The sequence below is a fragment of the Mirounga leonina genome, unplaced genomic scaffold (assembly GCF_011800145.1).
Source record: "Mirounga leonina isolate KUSES-001 unplaced genomic scaffold, KU_Mleo_1.0 Mir_200, whole genome shotgun sequence".
Lineage (NCBI taxonomy): Eukaryota > Metazoa > Chordata > Mammalia > Carnivora > Phocidae > Mirounga > Mirounga leonina.
The window spans coordinates 21,753,365-21,774,496 of NW_023270503.1; the positions used below are offsets into that span (position 1 = coordinate 21,753,365).

The 21,132-nt window shown below is 60.3% G+C and overlaps 1 protein-coding gene across 2 annotated transcripts in view; it reads right to left on the reverse strand.

Moving 5' to 3' along the window:
- CACNA1G (calcium voltage-gated channel subunit alpha1 G) overlaps nt 1-21,132 on the reverse strand; it is a 61,530-nt gene that overhangs the window by 10,775 nt on the left and 29,623 nt on the right. Inside the window, exons 12-26 of one of the 2 annotated variants that reach the window (XM_035026846.1) lie at nt 20,974-21,088; nt 20,734-20,889; nt 17,855-17,923; nt 16,281-16,365; nt 16,003-16,196; nt 14,741-15,172; nt 13,743-13,843; nt 13,413-13,536; nt 11,561-11,629; nt 11,229-11,413; nt 10,224-10,350; nt 8,281-8,406; nt 7,721-7,810; nt 6,846-7,038; nt 4,907-4,960 (exon numbers count right to left, since the gene is read on the reverse strand). In XM_035026846.1, coding sequence (XP_034882737.1) covers nt 4,907-4,960; nt 6,846-7,038; nt 7,721-7,810; nt 8,281-8,406; nt 10,224-10,350; nt 11,229-11,413; nt 11,561-11,629; nt 13,413-13,536; nt 13,743-13,843; nt 14,741-15,172; nt 16,003-16,196; nt 16,281-16,365; nt 17,855-17,923; nt 20,734-20,889; nt 20,974-21,088 — 2,120 coding nt within the window. The remainder of the gene's footprint in view (nt 1-4,906; nt 4,961-6,845; nt 7,039-7,720; nt 7,811-8,280; nt 8,407-10,223; nt 10,351-11,228; nt 11,414-11,560; nt 11,630-13,412; nt 13,537-13,742; nt 13,844-14,740; nt 15,173-16,002; nt 16,197-16,280; nt 16,366-17,854; nt 17,924-20,733; nt 20,890-20,973; nt 21,089-21,132) is intronic. The other variant, XM_035026847.1, reaches the window with a different exon arrangement.

The window sequence follows — 21,132 nt, forward strand, 5'->3', positions numbered from 1 at the left end:
TCCTCCGCATCCTCGCCCTCCACACACTGCCTTTCTCGGGGGGGGGGCCGGGGGGCTCCCTCGGCGTCTGCCCTCCAAGCGTCTGTTCTACTGGCTACAGCTGGGTGCAGAAGGGGTCAGGACATGCAGAGCTCCCCACCCACATTAGACACCAGGTGAGCCCCGTCCCCGAGGCAGCCTCCAAAATCCACCAGCCCCTCATAATGCCCTTGACTTGGTGTCCCACCGTAAGGCCAGATCAATACGATGGAAAATAGCTGGTCTTACAGGAGGATGCTCCACCAACAGAGAGGCAAAGATCCTTGCTCTTTTACCTCGCTCAGCCCCTCGGGGGGGCGGCAGAGCAGATTACCCAGAGCTGGGATTTGGGGATAACACCGGAGATTGGAAATTGGACATCTTCTTGGCTGGCCGCACTGACCCACCCTGAGGGCCTCCAGAAGGCCCTCATGGGGTGGGGGAGGCGGGGTGCAGAGGGGAGGCCACAGGGCTCTGCGCTTCCCAGATTCATCTGGGGGGGACTCCACCTGAAGGACTCACCCAGTTTCTAATGAGGCCATGCCCCGCCTGCTCCTGGATGTCAGGGCGGCGTCAGACTACAGGCTGGGCTGGAAGCACTGTCTGAGATCTGTCAGAGGCATATTTCTCTTGTAATTAGTGAACCACTTAGTTACAAAATCATGGGGCCAGAAGGTTGGGCTGCTAAGCAGGCAGAATGAATCTGGGGGCAGGAGAGGGCAAGGGGCCCCTCCTCCGGGTGCTGAGGAAAGGCCAGGCCAAGTTGGGGATGGATGTCAACTGGAGGCAGTTGACAGATTGCCACAAAGAAAGAAGAGGCTCCCCATGGGGAGGCTTGGGGCAGCCTCAGGTCCCAGACAGCCCTTCTCCCTCGGAAAGTCTAGGGCAGAAGCCAGCCAGCAAGGGCTGCCGCCTCTGAGGTCCGCGCCACGGGTAGCTGGCTCAGGGGCAGCAGGAAGCTTCGGGTCCAGGCCAGCTCAGATATAAGTGTCCTTCCCCATGCAGAGGACTATGGAACAGAGAGGTAAACTGAGGCAGGGAGTGGCCTGGGGTGGGCCCCCACCGAAGGCCGAAGGAAGAAGAGCGCCCAAGAACTGCATGTGCAGGCTCACCGGATGCCACTCTCCAGCATCGGCCTTGAGGTATGGATAACCAAGAGGCAGAAAGTCCCGAATGTTCTGGTGCACCATAGACTGCGTTAGGCCATCATTTTGTTTTCAGACATGGGCCAGCCAACTCTGGCTTTGTTAGCTCAGATGGCCCTCTGCTCCCCAGGGCAGGGGCAGGTAGAGAGGCTCAGGAAAGGGGACAACATGAGGCCACGGGTCATCCACACTGCGATTGTGGAGGGCGGACCAGGCGAGCCGGGCCTCTTCCTTCCTTCCTTCAGTACCCACGAGAGCCAGAGGGCGCTAGTCGCCCTGCGTTGCCTTAGCAGCTGAACACTGTCTCTGCATTAATCTCTGTAAGTGCCGAGAGCACCCGATCTCATTATGCTAAAATATGAATGGAGAATTAACTAAAATGCTTGAATACAATTAGGTTAGAAAAAGTGGTTCCTTATTAGCCCCGTTATTAGCTGAGATAATGCAGGGGAGGGGTGGGGAGAGCCCCCCCCCTTCCCTGTCCCCCTAGTCTGACTACGTAGGCAGCCCCAGGCCAAAGGGAGTTGCTGCTACTACCTCTGTCTTCTGGCCTCGCCCTAGCTGTCTGAGGGCAGGCGGACTGGGATTGGCCTGCGATCCTCCTCCAGGCAGCCGGGAGCAAAGCGGGCGACAGGGCAGAGGCAGGGCATGTTGCTCAGAGTGACAGGTGCTGGGCCCCTGAGGTCTGCCCCTCCAGCCCCGGCCCCCACCCCAGACCAGCGGGTGCCGAGGCTGCCAGAAATCCCAAGGGTCCCAGGGCCAGTCTGATCGGCATGCCCTTGGTCAACCCCTTTGTTTTACGCAGGGAGGGAACGAGGCCCCGCACAAGGGACTTATCCGCACATTGTGAGGCCAGGATGGAGCCAGGACGGAACTCCCACCCGCATCTCCGGCCAGCCGCCTGGTGGGTTTAGACACGAGGCCTTGCGCTCTTGCCCCAGAGGGGCCCTTCCGAGAATTTGCCCAAAGGCTCTCGCTCTTAGGCTTTGGATGATGCCACCCCGCTGTGGCTCCCCAGGCCTGGGTTCTCCAGGCAAGCCTCTGAGCTCAGAGAAGTCGAGACCTCCCGGAGTAGCCTTGGACGGGGCTGCTCCTCCGAGGGCTCCGGCCATAGCCCATCTTCCCGCCGCCCACCAGTAGGAGCTGCCTTGGGCTGAGCTGGAGAGTCGGAGGAGGGGCGCCCCCAGGACTGCCCAGCCCCCAGCCAGGGCAGGAGCCGGGAGAGGAGCAGGGACCGCACGGCTGTGAGTGAGGACAACAGGCGCAGGCAGTTAGTGGAGCCCAAGGCACAGCCAGGGCAGAGGGTTTGCAAAGAAGAGTGGCAAGGAATAGGCGGAAGGCAGGGGTCGCTCCCAGGGACGCAGGCCCCCTTGGCAGAGGCCACACCTTCAGCTGCCGTGGCCAGGCCTGATCACGGGGTCCCGGTGGAATGAGAGAGGTGAGGGGACGTAAGCGCCACAGGGGGCCGACAGGAGCGCAGTGGATGTCAGTCAGTGACCCTGGTCCCTCCCTTTGCCTGGAAGCTGGGCTCGACCCAGGTGTCCTGTCAGGCCCATTCCCCTGATAATCAGTGAGTCTTTCCTTCTCTCTTTCCTGGGGGTCTGGCTGGCCGCCTCCTCTGGGAGCAGCACCGAGTGGGAGTAGAGCTGGCCAGGAGGTGTGGTGCACGGGGTGGGGATGGGGGGTTCATTCTAGCTGCTCCAGACTAGGGGGTGCGACTTCATACCCATCACACAGCTGGGTAGACCACACATCATCATCGCCATCCCCTGGCAACGGATTGGAAATGCAGATGTTCAGGTCCTCCCCTAGAGCACTCCAGGAGAATTTCTAGGGCGGTGCTCAGGAATCTGTGTTCTACTATGTTCTTCAGGTGGTTCTTAGGCACACAGCAGTGTGAAAAGCTCTACTAGAGACCACACAGAGCACCAGGTTTGGGAAAGAGGGGTCTGGGAGTGGTCCGAGCCCTTGCGAGGGGTCTCTGAGTCTTCATCACCAGCTGGAAAGGTAAGACACACTATTGTCATCATGGGACGTGCCTGTAGGTGCCAACGGGAGCATGGTGGAATGTGCCCAAAATGGGGCTGCAGCGTGAGGATAGCAACAGATGTGGGGCATTGAGTGGGTGTCTTGGGAGGAGACCTTGGGGCCAAGAGGACCTGAGTGTGTTAATTCCTGGTGGAGAAGCTTCTTTGGACTAGCCCTATGCTAGGGTGGTATCAGGATAAATGAGCAAGTGTGGACACTCCAGTCTTCAGATCAGGTGACCCTATAAGGGAAAAGCTGAAGCTACTTCCTCCTCCCCTCCCCTCCCCCCAACACATCAGGAATTTGTGTACAGCCTGACACAGAGACGTGGGACCCAGGCAAGACAGACACGAACCTGCCGGAGCCTCCTGAACCCCCAGACAGATAGATGGTCTCTCAGTGCCAAACACCAGAGCTTGGCACCATGAGGACAGAAGACATCAATCCTCAGGGATGGCCTCCCAAATCAAGGCTCAGGGATACCCTGAGCCCTCACAGATCAGGCAGCCCAACACCTAGAGGGCAGCGTCTGCCAGAGTCTGGCTTCTGGGGGAGCGCAGAATAGTGGGGAAAGGTGCAGCCCAGTGGTTCCCAGCCTGAAGTCCCAAGTCCTCCGCAGCCCAAGAAGGCAGCCACATGGGGGTCCTTATGTCCTTTTCAATACTTCTAAAAGCTTAAAAGAACTCATACCTAGGCCCATGTTAAGACCCCACAGACCAGCTTAATGGCAAGAGGGTCTTTCTTTGTTATTGTTCCATGAGAAACCTTCCGCAGCTCAGAAGCTCTGGTGAGCAATTAGATGTGCCTTTGATTAGCAAAAGCAGTGAAACAAAGTCATTACTGAGGTGTACCTAACTTCAAAGGCAGGCTCTTAGAACATGGGATCTGCTGGAGGAGACGATAAGGGGAGCCCTTGGGGATGAACAGATTGGGAACCACTGGGCAAAGACATCAGAGGGTGGAACGAGGCCCTGCAGCCCTGTCCCAGGCTCCCCTGAGCCTCTGACCCTCTGCCTGGGGGCCGTGTTGGGGGAGCAGTGGCCTGAGGACCAGGGGAGGACAAGCAGGACCAGAGCCTTCCCAGGGACACGGCTCTCAAAGACAAGGACCCAACTCACCCCTGAACCTTTGGCTTTCTGTGGGGGGAGAAGCTTGCGGCTAACTCAGGCCTTCGATTCCCAATCCTGCTGTTTGTAGCGATGATGTGGCCATCGCGATTACTTGACTATTAATGAGTCTGTTCAATTATTCATTGTTACATTTTTAAAACAAATCCTTTCCCTCTCTGCTCCTCTCATCCCGCTTGCTTGGATCAAAGTCTCCCCTTCAGACAAAAGGAGACGGGAGAAATTTGCAGCTCTAACAATCGAACGGTGTGACACGGGGGAGGAGCAGGAGTGGGAACGGGCCGCAGGGGGCTGGGCAGCTGGGCCCTTGGAAGCCCTGCAGGGAGAAGGTGCGTCCTCCAAGAGGTGTGGGAGGAAGGAACGTGCAAGACCGTCCCCTCCCAGTCCGGCGTAGCACAGGCCTAGAGGATGACGCAGAGCCCGGCGCCCCAGGGACCCTCACTCCCTCACCCCAAGAGGATGGAATCAATGAGCCAAGGAGGGGGGAGCAAAGAGGACATCGCGGCACGCATGAGGCGGGCCTGGGGGCAGGTAGGGCCTGACTGCCCCCGGGCCTCGCCCTGGAACCCACAACCCCAGACGCAGTACCTGGCGCCGCGCTGGATGAGCTGCCGGAAGCAATTACATCGTCCAGCATTAGATCTAAAAGAACGAAACACGACATTGGTCACTGGCCGGACCAGGTGGGCTGGGCAGGGCCCCCTCTAAGCAGCTTGCTCCCCCTTGGCTCCAACCCTCGCTCCACCTATAAATGGGATGCCCCGAGCACGGGTGGCTGGTCCTGAGTGTCCAGCCCCAAACTCTGGGCCCAGGGCACTTGAGGAAGATGAGCCATTGGGCCAGCTCCTCAGGGTCACAGGGCAGGGAGACGGAGTCATAGGGAGGGGCAGGCAGCCTGTCATAAGAACAGATGTCCACTCCTACCCACACCTCGGCCTGGGCAGCACCTGAGATAGCTCCAGACCCCAGAAGGGGAGCCAGCTGGTCAGGCAGGGCCACAAGTGCCTCCTGCCAAAAGAATTCTACCTGGAGAGGTCCTGCCACTGAGAAGGCAGACTGCAAGGAGGGGCGGGGCGGATGGAGCAGGGGTGCTGGCGTGGCTGCTGGGGGTGGTGCACCTGCTCAGCTTCAGACATCCACTGGGAGAGCCCAGATGGGGCCCCTACCCCAGAGTCAAGCAGGGGGCGTGGGGCATGGGCGTTGAGGATGTGGGACGTGGAGAACTGCACCACCCACCACTGCCCAGAGGTCAGTATCTCCTCGCCATCGCCATGGGTCCTGAGGTCCTGCCCCACCTCCCCCGGCACAGGGAGCTCCGGGTCTGTCCCCCCCCACCAGCCCCAGCCCCTCCCCGCCCCCTCCCCTCGCTCTAGGTGCCCCCCATAGGTAGCAGGAGATAGGGCCAGAGGCCGAGCGGAGGGAGGGGCACCGCGCCCGCTAACCCCTTTGTTGGTACTCACATTTCAACAAACCAAAGGGAAAACTCAGAGCACTGCACACATCTTATTGGCGTGAGGAAGACGGTTTTTGAAAGGGCAGAGAGAAGGGAACCCCGTGGACCAGACAGAGACAGACACACAAAGCCTTAGAGAAACCCACGCACAAAGATACTCAGCGAGACGTGGGCCGTGACTGAGGGAGAGTCGCAGAGATTATGGAGTACCAGACAGATGGACAGGGACCCGAAGACGGGGAGACAGGTGCAGACACACCTGGAGAAACAAAGGGGCTCCCGCGCCTGTTCCTTCTCTCGAATTCTTCCTGGAATCTGAGTCTTTTCCCTTAGTCTTGGCCTACCCCTGGCCTAAGAGCATGAGGAGGGATGGGAGGGGGCCTCCCCCAACCAACGCCGATGTTGGAGATCCCAGGTGAGGGGGCTGAAGGGTCTAAGGCCAGAGAGTCGTGAGCCTAGAGTTCCACACCTTCCCTGAGAGATTTTTCCCCACCCCGGCTTGGCAAAAAAAAAAAAAAAAAAAGACAACCAGGAACCAGGAAGCCATGGGCTTTTGCTGGAGATAGGGAGAGAGAGTGGGTCTGGGGTTCTCTCACGCATTGTCCATTTGTCGGTTCTGCAACTACAGACCCTAGGCAGGCGCAGGTTCGAGGTGCTTGCTCCCCAACCCAGGGGCAAGCGAGTCTGGCGCCTGGGCCAGTTCCTGGGTCTCTGGACACCGGCAGGCGGCAAAGTAGCAGGATTCTCATCCCATGAGGCTCCTCTGAGAGGCTAGCTGGGAGAGGTTGTGCATCACCTTCCGCCTGGCATCCTCTGAGGAGTATGATGCTGAGACCCGGGGAGCCCCGCAGGGTGCGGGTCACTCCCCCTCCCCCATGGGGCTGAACTGGTCTGCTTCATGCGTGCTCTAAAGGCTGACATGCTCTTGAGGGGAAGGAGGTGAGGAGGGGGGTGGGAGCACCTTCTCCCGGCCCCCCGCCCCAGCCCCTGGTCCCCTGCAGTCACAAGGCCAAGGTCAAGCACGACTCAGAGAGATGTGGAAAGACTACCGACCAGCCATCTGCTTCTCCTTACTCCTTCTCTTTTTCTCCAGTCTCCGCAGACGCTTCTCCTCCCGCCGCCGAGCCTCCTCCTCCTCCTGGTGCTGCCGACACTTGTGGAAGTTCTCCACCACCACGCCCACAAACATGTTCAGGACAAAGAAGGCCACAATGAGCAGGAACGAGATGAAGTACAGCAGCATCCAGGGGTTGTGGTTCATGATGGGCTGGTGGGGATCAGGAAGCACAGGGGGAAGCATCAGCCTGAGGATGCGTCAGACCCAGCTGCCTCAGGTGCTGCCCCACAGCCTGGGGTCATTAAGACGAGGTCTGCAGGCTTAGTTAGCTACAGGGCCCCAGCAGGTGATCTAAATGAGTGATGTGGCTTCGATGTTAGACAGTAGGGAGGGGTGGAGACTGTGGCAAAGTAGAGGGGTAGGTATTCTATCCAAAAGGGGAAGCTGCTTCCTTGTTCCAGGTAACTCCTGCCCCAAGGAAGGCAAACCCTATGTTCCCAGATCCTTAGACTAATCCTGCGCAGGCCCAATTTCTGCATTTTCACGTGAAATCCACCAATTTTTAGATGTTTGCTACTATTCAAAAAAGTGTAAACGTGTTGCAATCTAATAAAACACATAATCCTGCACAGGCCTAATTCTGGATTTTTGCATGATATCCACCAATTTTTAGATGTTTGCCACTATTCAAAAAAGTGTAAACATGTTGCAATCTAATAAAGCACGCCGGGATTTGGCCCGCAGGCTACCAGTCAAAGCCTCTGCCGTAAGGGGTGAGGTCTCTTTGATGGCATTTTGCCAGCCAGCCTCCCTCTTTCTGTCCAGGGCCTGCACCACATCATGCCTAGAGCGGCCTGAGCCCAAAGGTGGATCCTGCCCACCCCAACCCTACCTGTTGGTCCACACCCACAGCATCCAGCCCGTCGTACATGATGTCCACCCAGCCATCCTTGGAGGCCAGCACGAACAGGGACATCAGGGCCTTGGGGGAGGGGAGGAGGAGAAACCATCTGAAACCTGGGATGTGTGGCCAAACCAACCACCACCTGTCCCCAGAGCACCTCCTGGCAGAGCACCTCAGGGGACCCTCGCTCTTCAGAGGTCAGGCCCGAGTCACACTCTGGGCCCTATGAGAGCTCTCTGTCCCAGGGCTCCGTGGCTCGTGTGAAGCCAGAGAAGCCCTGGGAGATGATCAAGGCCTCTGAGCAAGGGACACCAGAGCCCTGGAAATCCAGAAAGCAACACCAGGCCGGGTTTCGGAAGCAAACCAGCAAGAGTGAATGAGCGATTTCATCTTCTACATGGCTCTGTGTTTGCGAACACCAAAGAAGAGAAGGTGCTGACGATGCTGGCAAGTCAGTTGCCCTGTGCGCATCGTGACGCGTGGACTCTTGTCCTCTCCGGATGCCTGCCATCGCCACCCCCACCCCCACCTTGGAGTGTGGAGCTCACCTGGCCGAGGTTGTCAAAGTTGTACTTGTGCCGGACCCACCGGTAACTGGCCTCAGCACAGTCAGACTTGTTGGTGATGTTCCTGGTGTCCTCGCCTTGGCATACGAAGAACTTCCCTTTGAAGAGCTAGACACGCACACGCGGGGAGATGGAGCCGAGTGAGCTGTGGCCACAGGAAGCCCTGAGCTCCCCAGCCCCACCCCTCCCACACAAGCTCTGGGGCCCAAGAGCTCCCGGCACACCCTGGCGGAGGACCCGGTGCAAGGACAGGAACCTCCCCTGCAGGCACCCCTTCCTCCGGTCTCCTGGGAGCAGAGACCCAAGGAGAAAAGCAGAAAAGGGGCGCCTGGGTGGCTCAGTTGGTTAAGCGATTGCCTTCGGCTCAGGTCATGATCCTGGAGTCCCGGGATTGAGTCCCGCATCGGGCTCTCTGCTCGGCAGGGAGTCTGCTTCTCCCTCTGACCTTCCCCCTCTCATGCTCTCTCTCTCTCTCTCATTCTCTCTCTCAAATAAATAAATAAAATCTTTAAAAAAAAAAAAAAAGAAAAGGAGAAAAGGCCAGCGGGGCAGGTGCCGGGGAAGGATGGGGTGGGGGGTGGGGGGGGGGAACGTTCACTGGTTTTCTACGAAGGGTGAAGCCAGTGGTTCTCCGAGTGGGGTCCCTGGACCAGCAGCATTGGCATCATCTGGGAACATGCTAGAAATGCAAACTCTCAGGCCCACCCTAGACCCACTGAATCCGACACTCTGGGGGAGAGGCCAAGCGACCGGGTTTAATGGTGGGGAAAGCCTAGGTATTATCGACTCCACTTGACAGGTGAGGAAAACCGAGGCTCAGAGAAGTAAATTCACACTCAGCTAAGGTTGAATACCCTGTAGGTGGCAGAAAAGGGGCTTGAACTCAGGTATCTGACTGGAAAGCTCCCTCTCATCCCAGAACAGATCAGGCCAGGACTGCGGGTGGGGAAGGGAAGGGAGGGCCGGGAGGACCAGGAGGCCTGGGCAAGCCGCTGAGAATGGACCTAAGTCCACTGGAAAAGCCCAGGACTGGGCTCCCAGTGGTTCCCTCTGCTCATCCAAGCTGGCTGGAATGAAGGAAGCGAAGGGGCGCTGGGTGTGCCAAGAGGCACCACACAGCGTTGGCAAATGTACACCAGCCTGGTCCCTGGGGCTAGAGAATTCTAGGAAACCAGGGACAGCCCTCTCCCCAGGGCAAAGAGGACACTCTGGGAAGCCAAAGGACGGGAATGGGAGGGGCAGTAGCCACCCGGGAGCTCCCCCGCCGCCGCCGCCGCCCAGACAGTTGGCTGTCTACCCTGAAGCCGAAACAGCTGGAGCCAGGGGGTTCTGGAAGGCTGGGGTGGAGGGGCTCCCCGGCTCCTGGGGGCGCCTGCTGACTCCTGCAGGCGGCTCCTGATCTTTTTCTCCTCCGAAGCCAGTTTCCTCCCCGGGCCAGAGGCCCAGTTTCCCCAGCAGCCCCCACTTCCTGCCTCGTCTGGGGTCTGCACCCTCCTGCCTGCCAGCTCGCCGCTAACCTGGCCCAGCTGTCTGGGCTCTGGATCCCCAGGCCTGGCCTGCAGCCCGCTCCGCTCAAGCAGGGGAGGAGGGGTGGGGACCCCGGAGCAGACCGGGGCCAGGGCAGCGTCTGTTCTCCAGAGTGCAGTGTGGGAGGGGGGCAGCAAAAGCAGTCTGCAGCTGCCCTAGGTCAGCGGCCTCTCTGAGGCCCTCGTCCCCTTCGGGGACCTCTTCTAGGCTCCTAGTTTTCTGCAAAACGCCCTGGAAGCAAAGGCGCCTGAGGCCTAGGGCCTCGAGGGAAGGGTCCCTGTTTATTCCTTTCTGGAATAAAGACAGCAGCAGCAGCTCGAGCCTCCGCATCGAAGGCCCAAGAGGAAGGCCACACCTCGGGTTTCCACCGCCCCCTGGCCCCCAGATCCCCCACAAACCTGCACCCCCAGGATGCCAAAAATGATGAAGAAGGCACAACAGATGACCACGATGTTGCCGATGGGTTTCAGCGAGGACATCAGCGTTTCCACTACCAGCTTCAGCCCCTGGGCCCGGCTAATGACCCTGGGGAGGGACAGAGGGGAATAAGAGGGGTTCCCTCAGCTCGGAAGCTCCCTTGTCCCTTGTCCTGCTGTCCCCCCCACCCCCACTGATCTGGGCTCACTGGTCCCCATCCTGGACTCTGGCTTTCTGGCCTCCACGTGCAGAGCACTTCTCTTTGCACGGGATCCCTGCCATGGGGACCGCCACCCCCAATCTCTCCAAATGGGATGCAGACACCCCCACCTCCCCCTGTTCCCCCTCCACTCCCAGATGTCAAAGTATGACCTGATGGGGCTGGGGTGGGGACTCAACTCAAGGGAGGCGGGACCCAGGGACGCAGTTTGTCGTGCGGACAGGGAGACCAACTTGCAGGGGGCATGGAGGGTGCAGGCAAGGAGGGGGAGGGGGTGGGTCAGTCAGTATTGTCTCCATTCGTGGAATGTTCTGACATGGGAGTGGGGGGTGGGTGGAGAGTGATGGTGGGAGGGTCTCCTGAGAGAGCAGATGCCCTGCTAGCAGGGTTAGCTGGTGGGTGGTCCCTGAGAGGTGTGTGAAGGCAGGGAAAGGAGTCTGTTACCTCACCAGGGAGGACGGTCACCCCCAATGGTGCCACGCAAGGGAGACCTTTAGCTGAAGGATATGAGGACCCTGCCTGTGACCTCTTACATTGGGGCCTATCCAAGGTCAGGGGCATGCTAGCCCTGAGCCGTCTGTCCTGTGGGGAGGGTCACGGTGGGAGCGCGCTCAAGGAGGGAAACTCCTAGGGCCATGGCTCAAGCCAAGCGATGCCAGGGCTCCCTGTGGGGGTCACAGGCAGGAAGCAGGGGCTCGTGGGGCTCTCGTGCCCCTGCGGGGCTGTTGGTGCTGTCCCTGAGGGGGGCGCTGGGCCGGGGGCGCACCTGAGTGGGCGCAATGTCCGCAGTAGCCGCAGAACCCTCAACATGCCCAGGATCTTGGTGCTGCTGTCGGAGACCATGGACACCAGGATGTCGATGATGGAGATGAGCACCAGCAGCCCGTCGAGGATGTTCCAGCTGCTACGCAGGTACGCCTGCTCCCCGAAGCACCAGCCCAGCGCTACCACCTGGGGACGCCCGCTGCATCACTGTCGCCGCCGCCTCCCTGCGGTCCCCAGCCCCGTCCTCCGACTGCGGTCAATCTCTCCAACCCCTCGCCCCCCGGCCCGCGCCAGGAACCAGGGAGCCCCAAAGCAACACCGACCCCCCATCACCTTCACGGTCATCTCTGCCAGAAAGACTGCAGTAAAGATGTAATTGGAGAGGGTCAGGAAGATGCGTTCCTGCAAGAGACAGCAAGCAGGTCTCGCCCACGAGGAGCCCCCTTCGTGGGCCAGGGCTGCTCTGCATACAGAAGCCAGGAATTGCCTCCAACATTTGACTCAGGAAAACGGCCCCCACCTTCCCCAACAAGGCAGACAACCTCTTCTCCCCAGACCTCTCCCTCTCCCTCTCTCTCTCACACACGCGCACACACACAGCAAGCACCAGGCCCCCTGACTCACTTGCAGCTCTGTGGACAGTCTGAACAGCACTGCCTCCCGCCCCCCGCATGGCCTGGAAGGAGAAACGTTCCCCCAACAGTGCTGTCATCTGAGCCCCATATCTCAGAGACCCTCCAAACTGGAGCAGGGTTTACCTTGACCTCTGACCCCCCTCATCCTACTCTCCACCCTTCTGCCCGTACCTGCTTTCCCTCTGTGTGGCCCAGCAATGGAGCCACAGGGCAAGCAAGGAGCCTGACTATAGCCTGTGTGTCCCCTGGCACCACATTTATGGGGACATGGGTGGGGGCAGGGCGGGAAAGCAGGTGACCTGGTCACCTGATATCTGTAGGCGGAGTCCATCCCCAGGTGGCAAGGAGAGGGCTGGGGAGGTCTGGAGAGGCAGTAGGCAGAGCGTGAGTGTCAGAGAGAAACAGAGGAAGGGAATGAGAGAAGCGGGCACAGGACAGAGTGAGAGGTAGAGGCGCTGAGGGCAAGAGCGGGGCTGAGATATGGTGATGGAGGCAGAGGGCCGTGCAGCAAGGCCTTGGGCAGGTGGCGGACACAGGAGCCGTGTGACCAGCCGCCCTTGCTCCAGTCCACACAAGCCCCAGGGGTGGGGGTCCCCTCACCCACCTATTCCCAGCCCGGCCCTCCATTCAAAAGGGTCCCTCTGTCCCCACCCTGGCCCTGCTAGAGCTCACCCCAATGGAGACTAGGAGCCCAGGAGCGCTGAAATCTGAATGGCAGTGTGGGGGAGCAGTGAGGAGGGGTGGGGGGCCACTCTGAGCGAGTGGGGCAAGATGCCGTGAGGGGCAAACACTGTCTGGGGGTAGGGGCCTATGATGCCCGGCTGGGGAGAGACAGCTTCCGGAACCAGCTGGGCCCGTCCTGAAGAGGTTGGGTCCCTGGGCATATATCCAGATACTCAGGCCTCTGGCCCTTCCTCTCCTTCTGAGGACGAACAGGTTCACAGGTTCACTAACAGGTTCACGCCAAGCAGAAGTGACGAATGTCCCCACTAACGTGCCTCAAAACCTACTTGTGACCTGGCAGGACCAAGAGGATCGAAGGGCATCTCCCTCTCCCCCACTCTACATTGCCCATGGGGTAGGCTGGGCAGGACGTCTTCCCCCATCAGGGCAGAGGTCATGGGCGAAACCCAGACCTTCTGTAGGGAGGAGGGGAAGCAAGACCACTCAGCCCAGCTGGGGCCTCTCCTGCTGTTCGCATCACCCCAACACTCGCCGACTCCCACCGGGGCCCCACAGGTCTCTGGCTCCCAAGCACGTGCGGGGTCTACTAATAGCTGGGATGCAGTGGGGCTCCCCGGTAAGGAGCAGGCCCCCCCGCACCCCCAGCTTGGCTGCTGTATCACAGAAGGGAAATGGAGGCAGGGGCGGGAGAGGGACACGGCAGGCAGCCCCGGGTGCCAGGTGCCAGGGAGGCCTAAAGGAGACTCCTGGTTCCCTCCCTCCGTGTCGCTCTGGGCCTCCCCGCCCGCCTTGCTGGCTCCGTGGGCGCTAACCCAGGAGGCGGCTGGCACTCAAACAGCCACCGAGCTTAGTCTTTGGTGACTCACAGCACTGTGGGGGTCGATCTTGGGACGCTCCATGGCGATGGTGATGCAGTTGAGGAAGATGATGACAAGGACCACATGGTCGAACATCTTGTGGGTGATGATTCGGTGACATAGGAGGCGGAACCTGCTGGAAGACAGGCAAATGCTGGGCAGGAGGCGAGCAAGGCAGCAGTGAGAGGCCTTGCTCGGCAGCCCTCTCCACCCCCCCGGGCTCTTCTAGCCCGGGGCCCCTCCCTCACTTGCCCCTAGGCCAGGGGACCCTTCTAGCCTCCCCGGGATGGTGTCACGGGGTCATTCCCCAGGAGGAGAGGTCAGCGACCCCCTGCTCACCTTGACTGAGGAGGGAAGATGTACGCGGACCAGGAGTCTCGCTCGTGGCAGCAGGCAGGCAGCCGGGCTCGGACCCATGCTCTCATCCGCTCCCCTCTGCTCTGTAGAAGGATCACAGGACTCGTGTGCAGGCCCGGGCCCCCAAGTCCCCCGAGCCCACCCTGCTCTTTGTCAGCAGCTCCATGGCCCTCACACCCTCTCTAGCCTCTCCCACTTGGCTCAGCTCTCTGCCGTGCTTCTCTTCCTTTATTCCTAAGACCCCCATCTCCCTGTTAGCCCCTTCTCATCCCCTTCTCATCGCTCGCTTCGCTCATCTCCTCCCTCCTCCCTTGCACCCCCCCTCCCAGGCTCTCTGCCTCCAGCCCAGCCCCACCTGCCCTCCCTGTTTCCCTCCCCACTGGGCGGAAGCCATATCAATTATCAAACATTGTCCCCATCACAGCTGTCTGTTCAAAGACACACCTGGGACCAGGAGACACTGGCCCCTTCTCACATGCTAACCCTGAGGTCCTGGGTCCCTGTGCCCCATCCCCAGGGTTAAAGGTGGTGGTGAGGGGCCCGGGGGAGGGGTGAATGGGTGAGGGCGGGTGTGAAGTCAAGGCTTGCCATGAGGTCCAGATGAGAGAGGGGGATGGGGAGGGCATCAGTTTGGAGAGATGAGTGATGGGTATTTCTGAGTCACAGGGGGAGGGCCATGAAAGATTCATACACATCTGCCCGAAACCATTCATATCCACCAAGGACCGCAGCGCTGCAGCCCCACGGGTGGCGAGGATCTGCGGCTCGGTGGGGCGGGCATCGGGAGGAAAGGGGCAGTTTGGAGCTCAGCTTCAGGGTCGGCACCCCTTGACCTCCCCTGGGGCGTGATGGGGCGTGATGGTAACTCCCTGAATGCCACAGAGCCGGGAGGGGCTTGTCCAGCTGGGCGCCAGGTCGGGCACAGTTCCCCTCGGTTCAAGGTCAGGGGTGAGAGCTCACTGTGCCCGCAGGGGCCTCACCAGGTTGCCCTCGTCATCGCCATCGTCCCCATCCAGTGGGGGGTCGTCGGGCCGCAGGGCCCGGGCCAGGCGCCCCGAGGCCGACTTGCCGTTGCAGTCCTGGTGCTCGGAGGCTGAGCTGCGGCCACTGGCCGTGCGGTGCAGCGCGGGAACCCGCAGCGTGTCCGGCAGGTCAAAGGAGTTCTTGGCCTCCCGCTCCAGGGAGCCCCCGTGGCGCCGGTCGCTGCCCGCCGGGCTGGCCCTCTCCTCTTCAGAGCTCTCCTCCTCGTCCTGGCTCTCTCGGCCCTCGCCCGACAACAGGGACCGCCGCTCCCCACTCGGGCTCCTCCGCTTCAGGCTGGGGGCATGGCCCAGGCTGTTTCGGCTGGAGCGCCTGCTGGCCCAGCTGCTCGCTGCACTCCAGGGGCTGTGTGGAGAGCTGCGGGTGCTCGGCTGGGGGGTGGGGGAGCCAAGAAGAGGGTGGTCGCCACCAAGACCTCCCAGCCCCGCACCCCCCTCCCATGCATGCTGTCTCCTGTGAGCCTCCCCAGCATCACATCAGGTATAGAGGTGTGAGCAGGAGTCCTGGACCAGACGCCTGGGTTCCGATTTTTTACTCCAACCAGCTGTGTGACCTTGGCAAGTTACTAAACCTCTCTGTGCCTCAGTTCCTCGTCTGTGTATGAGATATGACACTGGGACCTATTCTTCGTTCAGTTGACTGGCAGTATAAAAAGATTGCAGGAGCATGGGCCCTGACGTTGGCTCCTGGATTAAAGTGCTGGCTCAGTCACCTGCTCACTGCAGAGCTTCCCACAAATCAGTTTGGCAATCTGAGACTCAGATCCCCATCTCTAAAATGGGGATAATAATGATACCTACGTCATAGAGTTGCAATGAGGATTCAATGCATTTAGAATATTTATGAGCAGTATCTAGAACAGTGCCTCGTCCAGAATTACTAACTGCATGGGATTTGCTGTGCTTACGATGAAGTATTAAGAAGGTAAGGACTGCCCCCTCTTCCAAAATGCAACTCAGAGGTTGAGCTTCACACAAGGTCGCCGAGTTAAGGGACCGAAGAATAGGATTAGAACACGGCTCTTCTGCCCCCCGAATCCAGAGCTCTACGCCTGCCTGCATTACTAGACCTACTGACTTCCCTGGGGCTTGTCAGGCCTATGGCTCAGAGGCTGTCCCTTTGGGCCTGTCCACTTCCCTCCTCTTTTCCCTCCTGACATCTGCGCATCTCCCACCATCCGGCACCCACATGCACCCCATACCGGTGACTTCATCTCATGGGCCGCCCCTGGCTCAGCAGACCCGCTGCTGCTGGTGCGGCGGGAGGCGGGGCCCACCACCTCAGCCAGGCCGGTGCTGGAACTCTTGGGGAGCGACATGGGTGTGGCGGCCGTGTGGATGATAAGAGGCGGCAGCAGGTTCCTCCGCAGCTCCGGGTGCTCCCCCAGGGACACCACTGCTGAGGGAGAAAGGGAGAGACCCTGAGTCCACTCGAGGCTGGCCCAGGGCCAGGGGCAGCACCCGCGGGATAGATACGCACAGGCCATGGGCTTCTTCCTGTCCCCATTGCCATCCAGGCTGGGTGAGAAGAAATCGGGCTCCGATTCGGACTTGGTGGCATCTCCCTAGGTGGGGGAGGAGCAGGCCATTAGGGTCCCAGCCGGGCAGGGGTTAGTGGGATGGACTGAGGTCTCCCTGTCTCCACACGCACACACCACATACAGGCTACAGGAACCAGCAACCACAGCACGAGGCATGCACTGGTGCAGGCCAGACCACACAGCGTGGGGCCCAGAGCTCCCCAGGGCCCCCGACACCTCTGCCTCCCACCAGCCACACCTCTGAGAAGGCCACGGCTCACCCCACAGCCCACAACACAACCAGCCAGGCTGGAACTGGCTCCAGGAGGGGCTGAGAGGAGAAGGGAGAGTGAGCCGGGCAGGGGGGTGGCAGAGGCCAGAGGGAGCTGGGGACCTAGGTGAAAGGGTCACTAGAGCCTAAATTCCAATTTGTGCCCTCTGCTTTCCTTCCAAGGCTGCCCTCCCCTGGGCCTCAGACCTGAGGACCCCAGGAGGCAATTGAAAGACCCCAGACAGAGCAGCTCAGCCCAAGGAGGTCACTGCGGGCCCGCTGCTTCGTGCCCTGGTCTCCCCCCAGACCCCGCCCCTTCCCCTGGCCCCATTTGTACCTCTGTCCCCGTCTCTGGGGCAGTTTTTCCTTCTTAGCAGGTCAGTAGGTTCCCCAGTAATTACACACTTCTCCTTAAGAAGTTATTAAGAAATACTTGATTGCTACTTTTGATAAGGACATAAATATTGTGTAATTGGCATCTCAGGGGATCATTTTCATTAACTCAGTTTACATCCCTAACGAGGCCTTTAATTATCGAGCGGGAACTCCAGGGGGCTGCTCGGGATGCACAGCACGGTAGGGTCCCGCGGGGATCCTGGCTCCGGCCCTCTATTCCAGTGCCAGAGCAGGAAACGGCCGAGCACAGGCTGGGTGCGGGGGCCAGAGGAGGAGCGTGTCCCCGAATACCTGCTGGCCCTCCTAGGCGGCCAGGGGGCCAGAGACACGGAAGTGGATTTAAAATTCTGGTACCTTCCGGTACCTCCACCCTCACATCCTCCCAAACACTTGTCCTGAGCTGAGGCAGCTTGTGGGGTCTCCAGTAGGGGCTCGGGGCAAGGGGGAGGGGAGAGAGATGGGGGAACACGGTCTGCGGCCACGGATCCCGAGTCCACGGAGGCCCGACGACTCGGACTCCTCGGGGACCTCAGCGTCGGCACGCACACGCGGTGTCCCCGACACGTGCACACAGAGGATTCTAAGTCCCTTCCTTCTCCCGCCCCTCCACCGGTCCGGCGGGGGACGGGAATGGTGCCCTTTGCAGGTGGATGGGGGCAGAGGCAAGGAGGCTCCTCCTCTCAATGTCCTCGGCAGGGGAGGGAAGGGACTTGAAATCGAAGCAAACCTCACGACACCAGTGACCACCACGGCTACTACAGGTGCACAGCAGCTGAGCGTGAACACGAGCACAGAGACGCGGAGGCAGAGTGGAGGGCGCACAGGGCACGGGGATGGCGGCATGCCGACTCATGATCGCGTACCTACCCCCTGGGAGTCGACAGGCAGCTGAATACAGCTTAACTGTCCACTCGCATCTTCCCGTTTGCTGATTTCCTACAGGGAGACGGGGAGGCAGGGGACGGGCGCTGGTCACAGGCGCTCGGGCTTTCAGACATCAGCAGTGTCGAAAGAGGATGAAGAAAAGGATGGTGCAAACCGGGCAGGGGTGGGAGGGGGACAAGACACCGGGGGTAGGGGAGGAGGAGAGAGGGGACAGAACGGCCTTCCAGAATTCAGCCACAGGCCCTCGGGCCAGAATGAATCTGAAGGGTGAGGGCAGGGAAGGGAGACTGAGCCCTCCCCCCGGTTAATCCTAATAGTGACAGCTACAGTGCACTGGGGTGCCAGCCCTCCCAAAACTGCCTTATGAATACCAGCTCGCCTCTCGCAAGGTGGGAAGGAAGTACCACCAATGTCATCTTAGAGGAGGCACCTGAGGTTTGGAGAAGCTAAGACAACTGTCCCAAGGCATGCAGAGAGTAAGAGGTACATCTGGGCCTCGTACCTGAGTCTCCAGCTCACCTCTTACTGGCCCCGCACTGGCAGGGGGCTTGGGGAATGGGCAGGGAGGGTGGGAAGGAGGAGGGGATGGAGCCCGAGGCTGGCAGGAGGCTGAAGGCCGGGAGCTGGAACAGGCCTCCCCAATCCCCCACGCTCAGCCTGCATCCCTCCAAATCAGACCGGGTCCAGCTGCTCCCACTGGGATGGGATGTGACAAGTAACACTGGGATGACAGCTATGATGTTGTTTAATATCAATTAATGGCCTCACACAGGGCCTGACGCCTGTTCATTTAATTAAGTGTGTGGATGATAAATATACAGGGATTCAGGGCACTGCCCCCTGCAAGTCGGGAAATCAAGACTGAGCCAGCCCAGCCCCCTGGGGCTCCTCCCTCTTACCTCTTGGCAGGGTGGCAAGGCCAGCCAGGGGCTACCCTTGAGCCCTCCTGCTAGTGATGCCCCACAAAACGGGGGCGGCCACTTCCTCTACCGAGGTGGCTTGCCTCGTTTGTGAGAAAGCCGGCCATCACAATAGCAAAAAGCAGCCTCTCCTGCCAGATCGCGGGGCTCCCTCAAAGCAACATGCACAACCCCCTGAAACTCGTACCCGAGAGGGCAGGTGCTTCTGGAAGCATCCAGGTCACCGGCATTGAGTGACTGACCCTCCCCTCCCTCACCCAGGTGTTGGCCCACCACAGGCAGGACAGCGGGCAGCTGGTCCAGCCCCTCCCGTGGGCACTCCAGGGCCATGCCCTGCCTCCCCCACCCCCACCCCCTGAGGGGGGTTGATCTGGACCTCCTTTCTCCATCCCACCCCAGGCCTGAAGCGCCAAGCCCTGAGTGGGACCCTCCCCTACAGGCACCTATGTTCTGCGAGGGTTGAGGAGGCTGTGGCCCCAGGCCCTACCCCGCCCCGCTCAGGCTGGGGCAGCCACGGCCCCCAGCAGGGCCAGAGTGACCTGCCTTGTTCCCAGCAGCCCACTTCGCTGCTGCCTAGCAACCAGGCCGGCTCCGCAGCTCTCCATTTAGCCAGGTGTTTTCTGAAAGGGGCGGCGGCGGGGAGGGGGCTGTCTGCACGGGGCACCTCCAGGCCAGCTGAGGGGAGAGGGACAGGCTCGGGGTGTTTTCCCTTTCCGTCCATGCAGTTCCTCAGGAATTTTTCTGAGGACATCTTAGCCGTCGGGAACAGTGGTTGGGAAGGGGCTGCAGGACCCCCATCCCCACTCAGCATCTCTTCCCAGAGGCTGAGAGCAGTAACTGAGAGTGGTGGGTATCCACGGGGATCCTGGCTCCCATGGGAGCACAGTGGCACCCCTTAACTTTTCAGGACCATGGAACCCCCAAATAAGTGCCTTGTGCCTCCCCGCACCAGAGGCCCCGCCATCCCCAAAGGCAGGGCGCACCTCCACCACCAGCTGCCCTCGCGGCCAGCCCGTGGGAGGAAATGCCATCATGGATCACTACAGAATTTGCACGGCTGGCAGCAGGCGAAGGCCGCTGTGGGACAGATGCCCCCGCACCCCACTAGCCCAGCCGGCCTACGGGGAACGGCCCTCCCTCGCAAAGCTGGGAAAGAGTCGGAAAATAGATTTTTGTTTTTCCACCGTGTGCCGAGTATTTATAGACCAGGCCGCAGCGGGAGTTTCCATCCGGGTCATCCGGAGAGAACTGGACCAAGAGCTTCTCTACGCCCAACCTGGAGCATTTCTAGGTTGGGTCAACCTGCCCGTGAATGATGCCCGGAGGCCGGGCCGGCCCGGAGCTCGGGGGAGAGGGGCAGAGCAGAGAGAGGAGCGGCATGCCGCCCTTCAGGCAGAGGCTGAGCCCTGGCACAGTGAGGGCAGGATCAATGCAAATCAATATTAATTGATGACGCTGCCTGTGACGAAGGTGATGGAGCCTGGGCTGGAAATAGGACGCTCATCTCTGCCATGCCGGCAGCTAATTGGGCTCATTTCTCACCCTGGGCAGCTTAGCCCTGCCTGGGCCCTGGTGGCATCTTCATCAGCTCAGCTGGAGCTCAGATGACTTGCACACATGCTTCCCCTACCCCTCGGCTCAGATGGGTCCCCTCCGGATGTCCCCGAGAGCACCTGTGCTCAGGATCCAGCTGCACCTTCTGCCAACTTCTCCAGCTCCCTGGGGAGGGTCTAGCCAACTTCGATGCTGAAGCCCACTCAGCAGCTAACCTTGGCCCCAGGGATCCCCCACAACTACCCTGTCTCCCCAGGGCTGAGCGGCTGCCTGAGACCTGGAGCCTTCTGCCCTAGCCCCCCACCCCCACCCCAACGCCAGCCCGATGGGCCCTTTTTGCGAGACCTCCCAGGCCACCACAGCACACTGCTGCAGGCAGGGGGTTACCTCCGCCTGGAAGCCCTCCACCAGAATGGCGACAAGCAGATTGAAGAGCACGTAGTTGCCAAAGGTCATGAGGGCAATGAAATAAAGAGCAGCCCAGGATGACGTGGAGGCCATCCCGTTGTAGAGCACCTTGTTCCAGTCCTCCTGGGTCAGGATCTGCGGGCCGAGGCTGGGGGTCAGCGCCTTCGCCAGGGGGCACCTCCCCCACCCCCGTCCACCCCTGCCTGGTTACCCTGGCACCTGAAAGACGGTGACGATGGCCCAGAGCAGGGAGTCAAAATTCTTCCGGTCCGGCAGCGTGTCCCCGTCCCGCTCCGATGCAAATTTGCAGCCAAAGAGATGCATGCCCAGGATGCTGAAGACACAGGAGCCACAAGATGGGGGTCAGGGCAGCAGCAC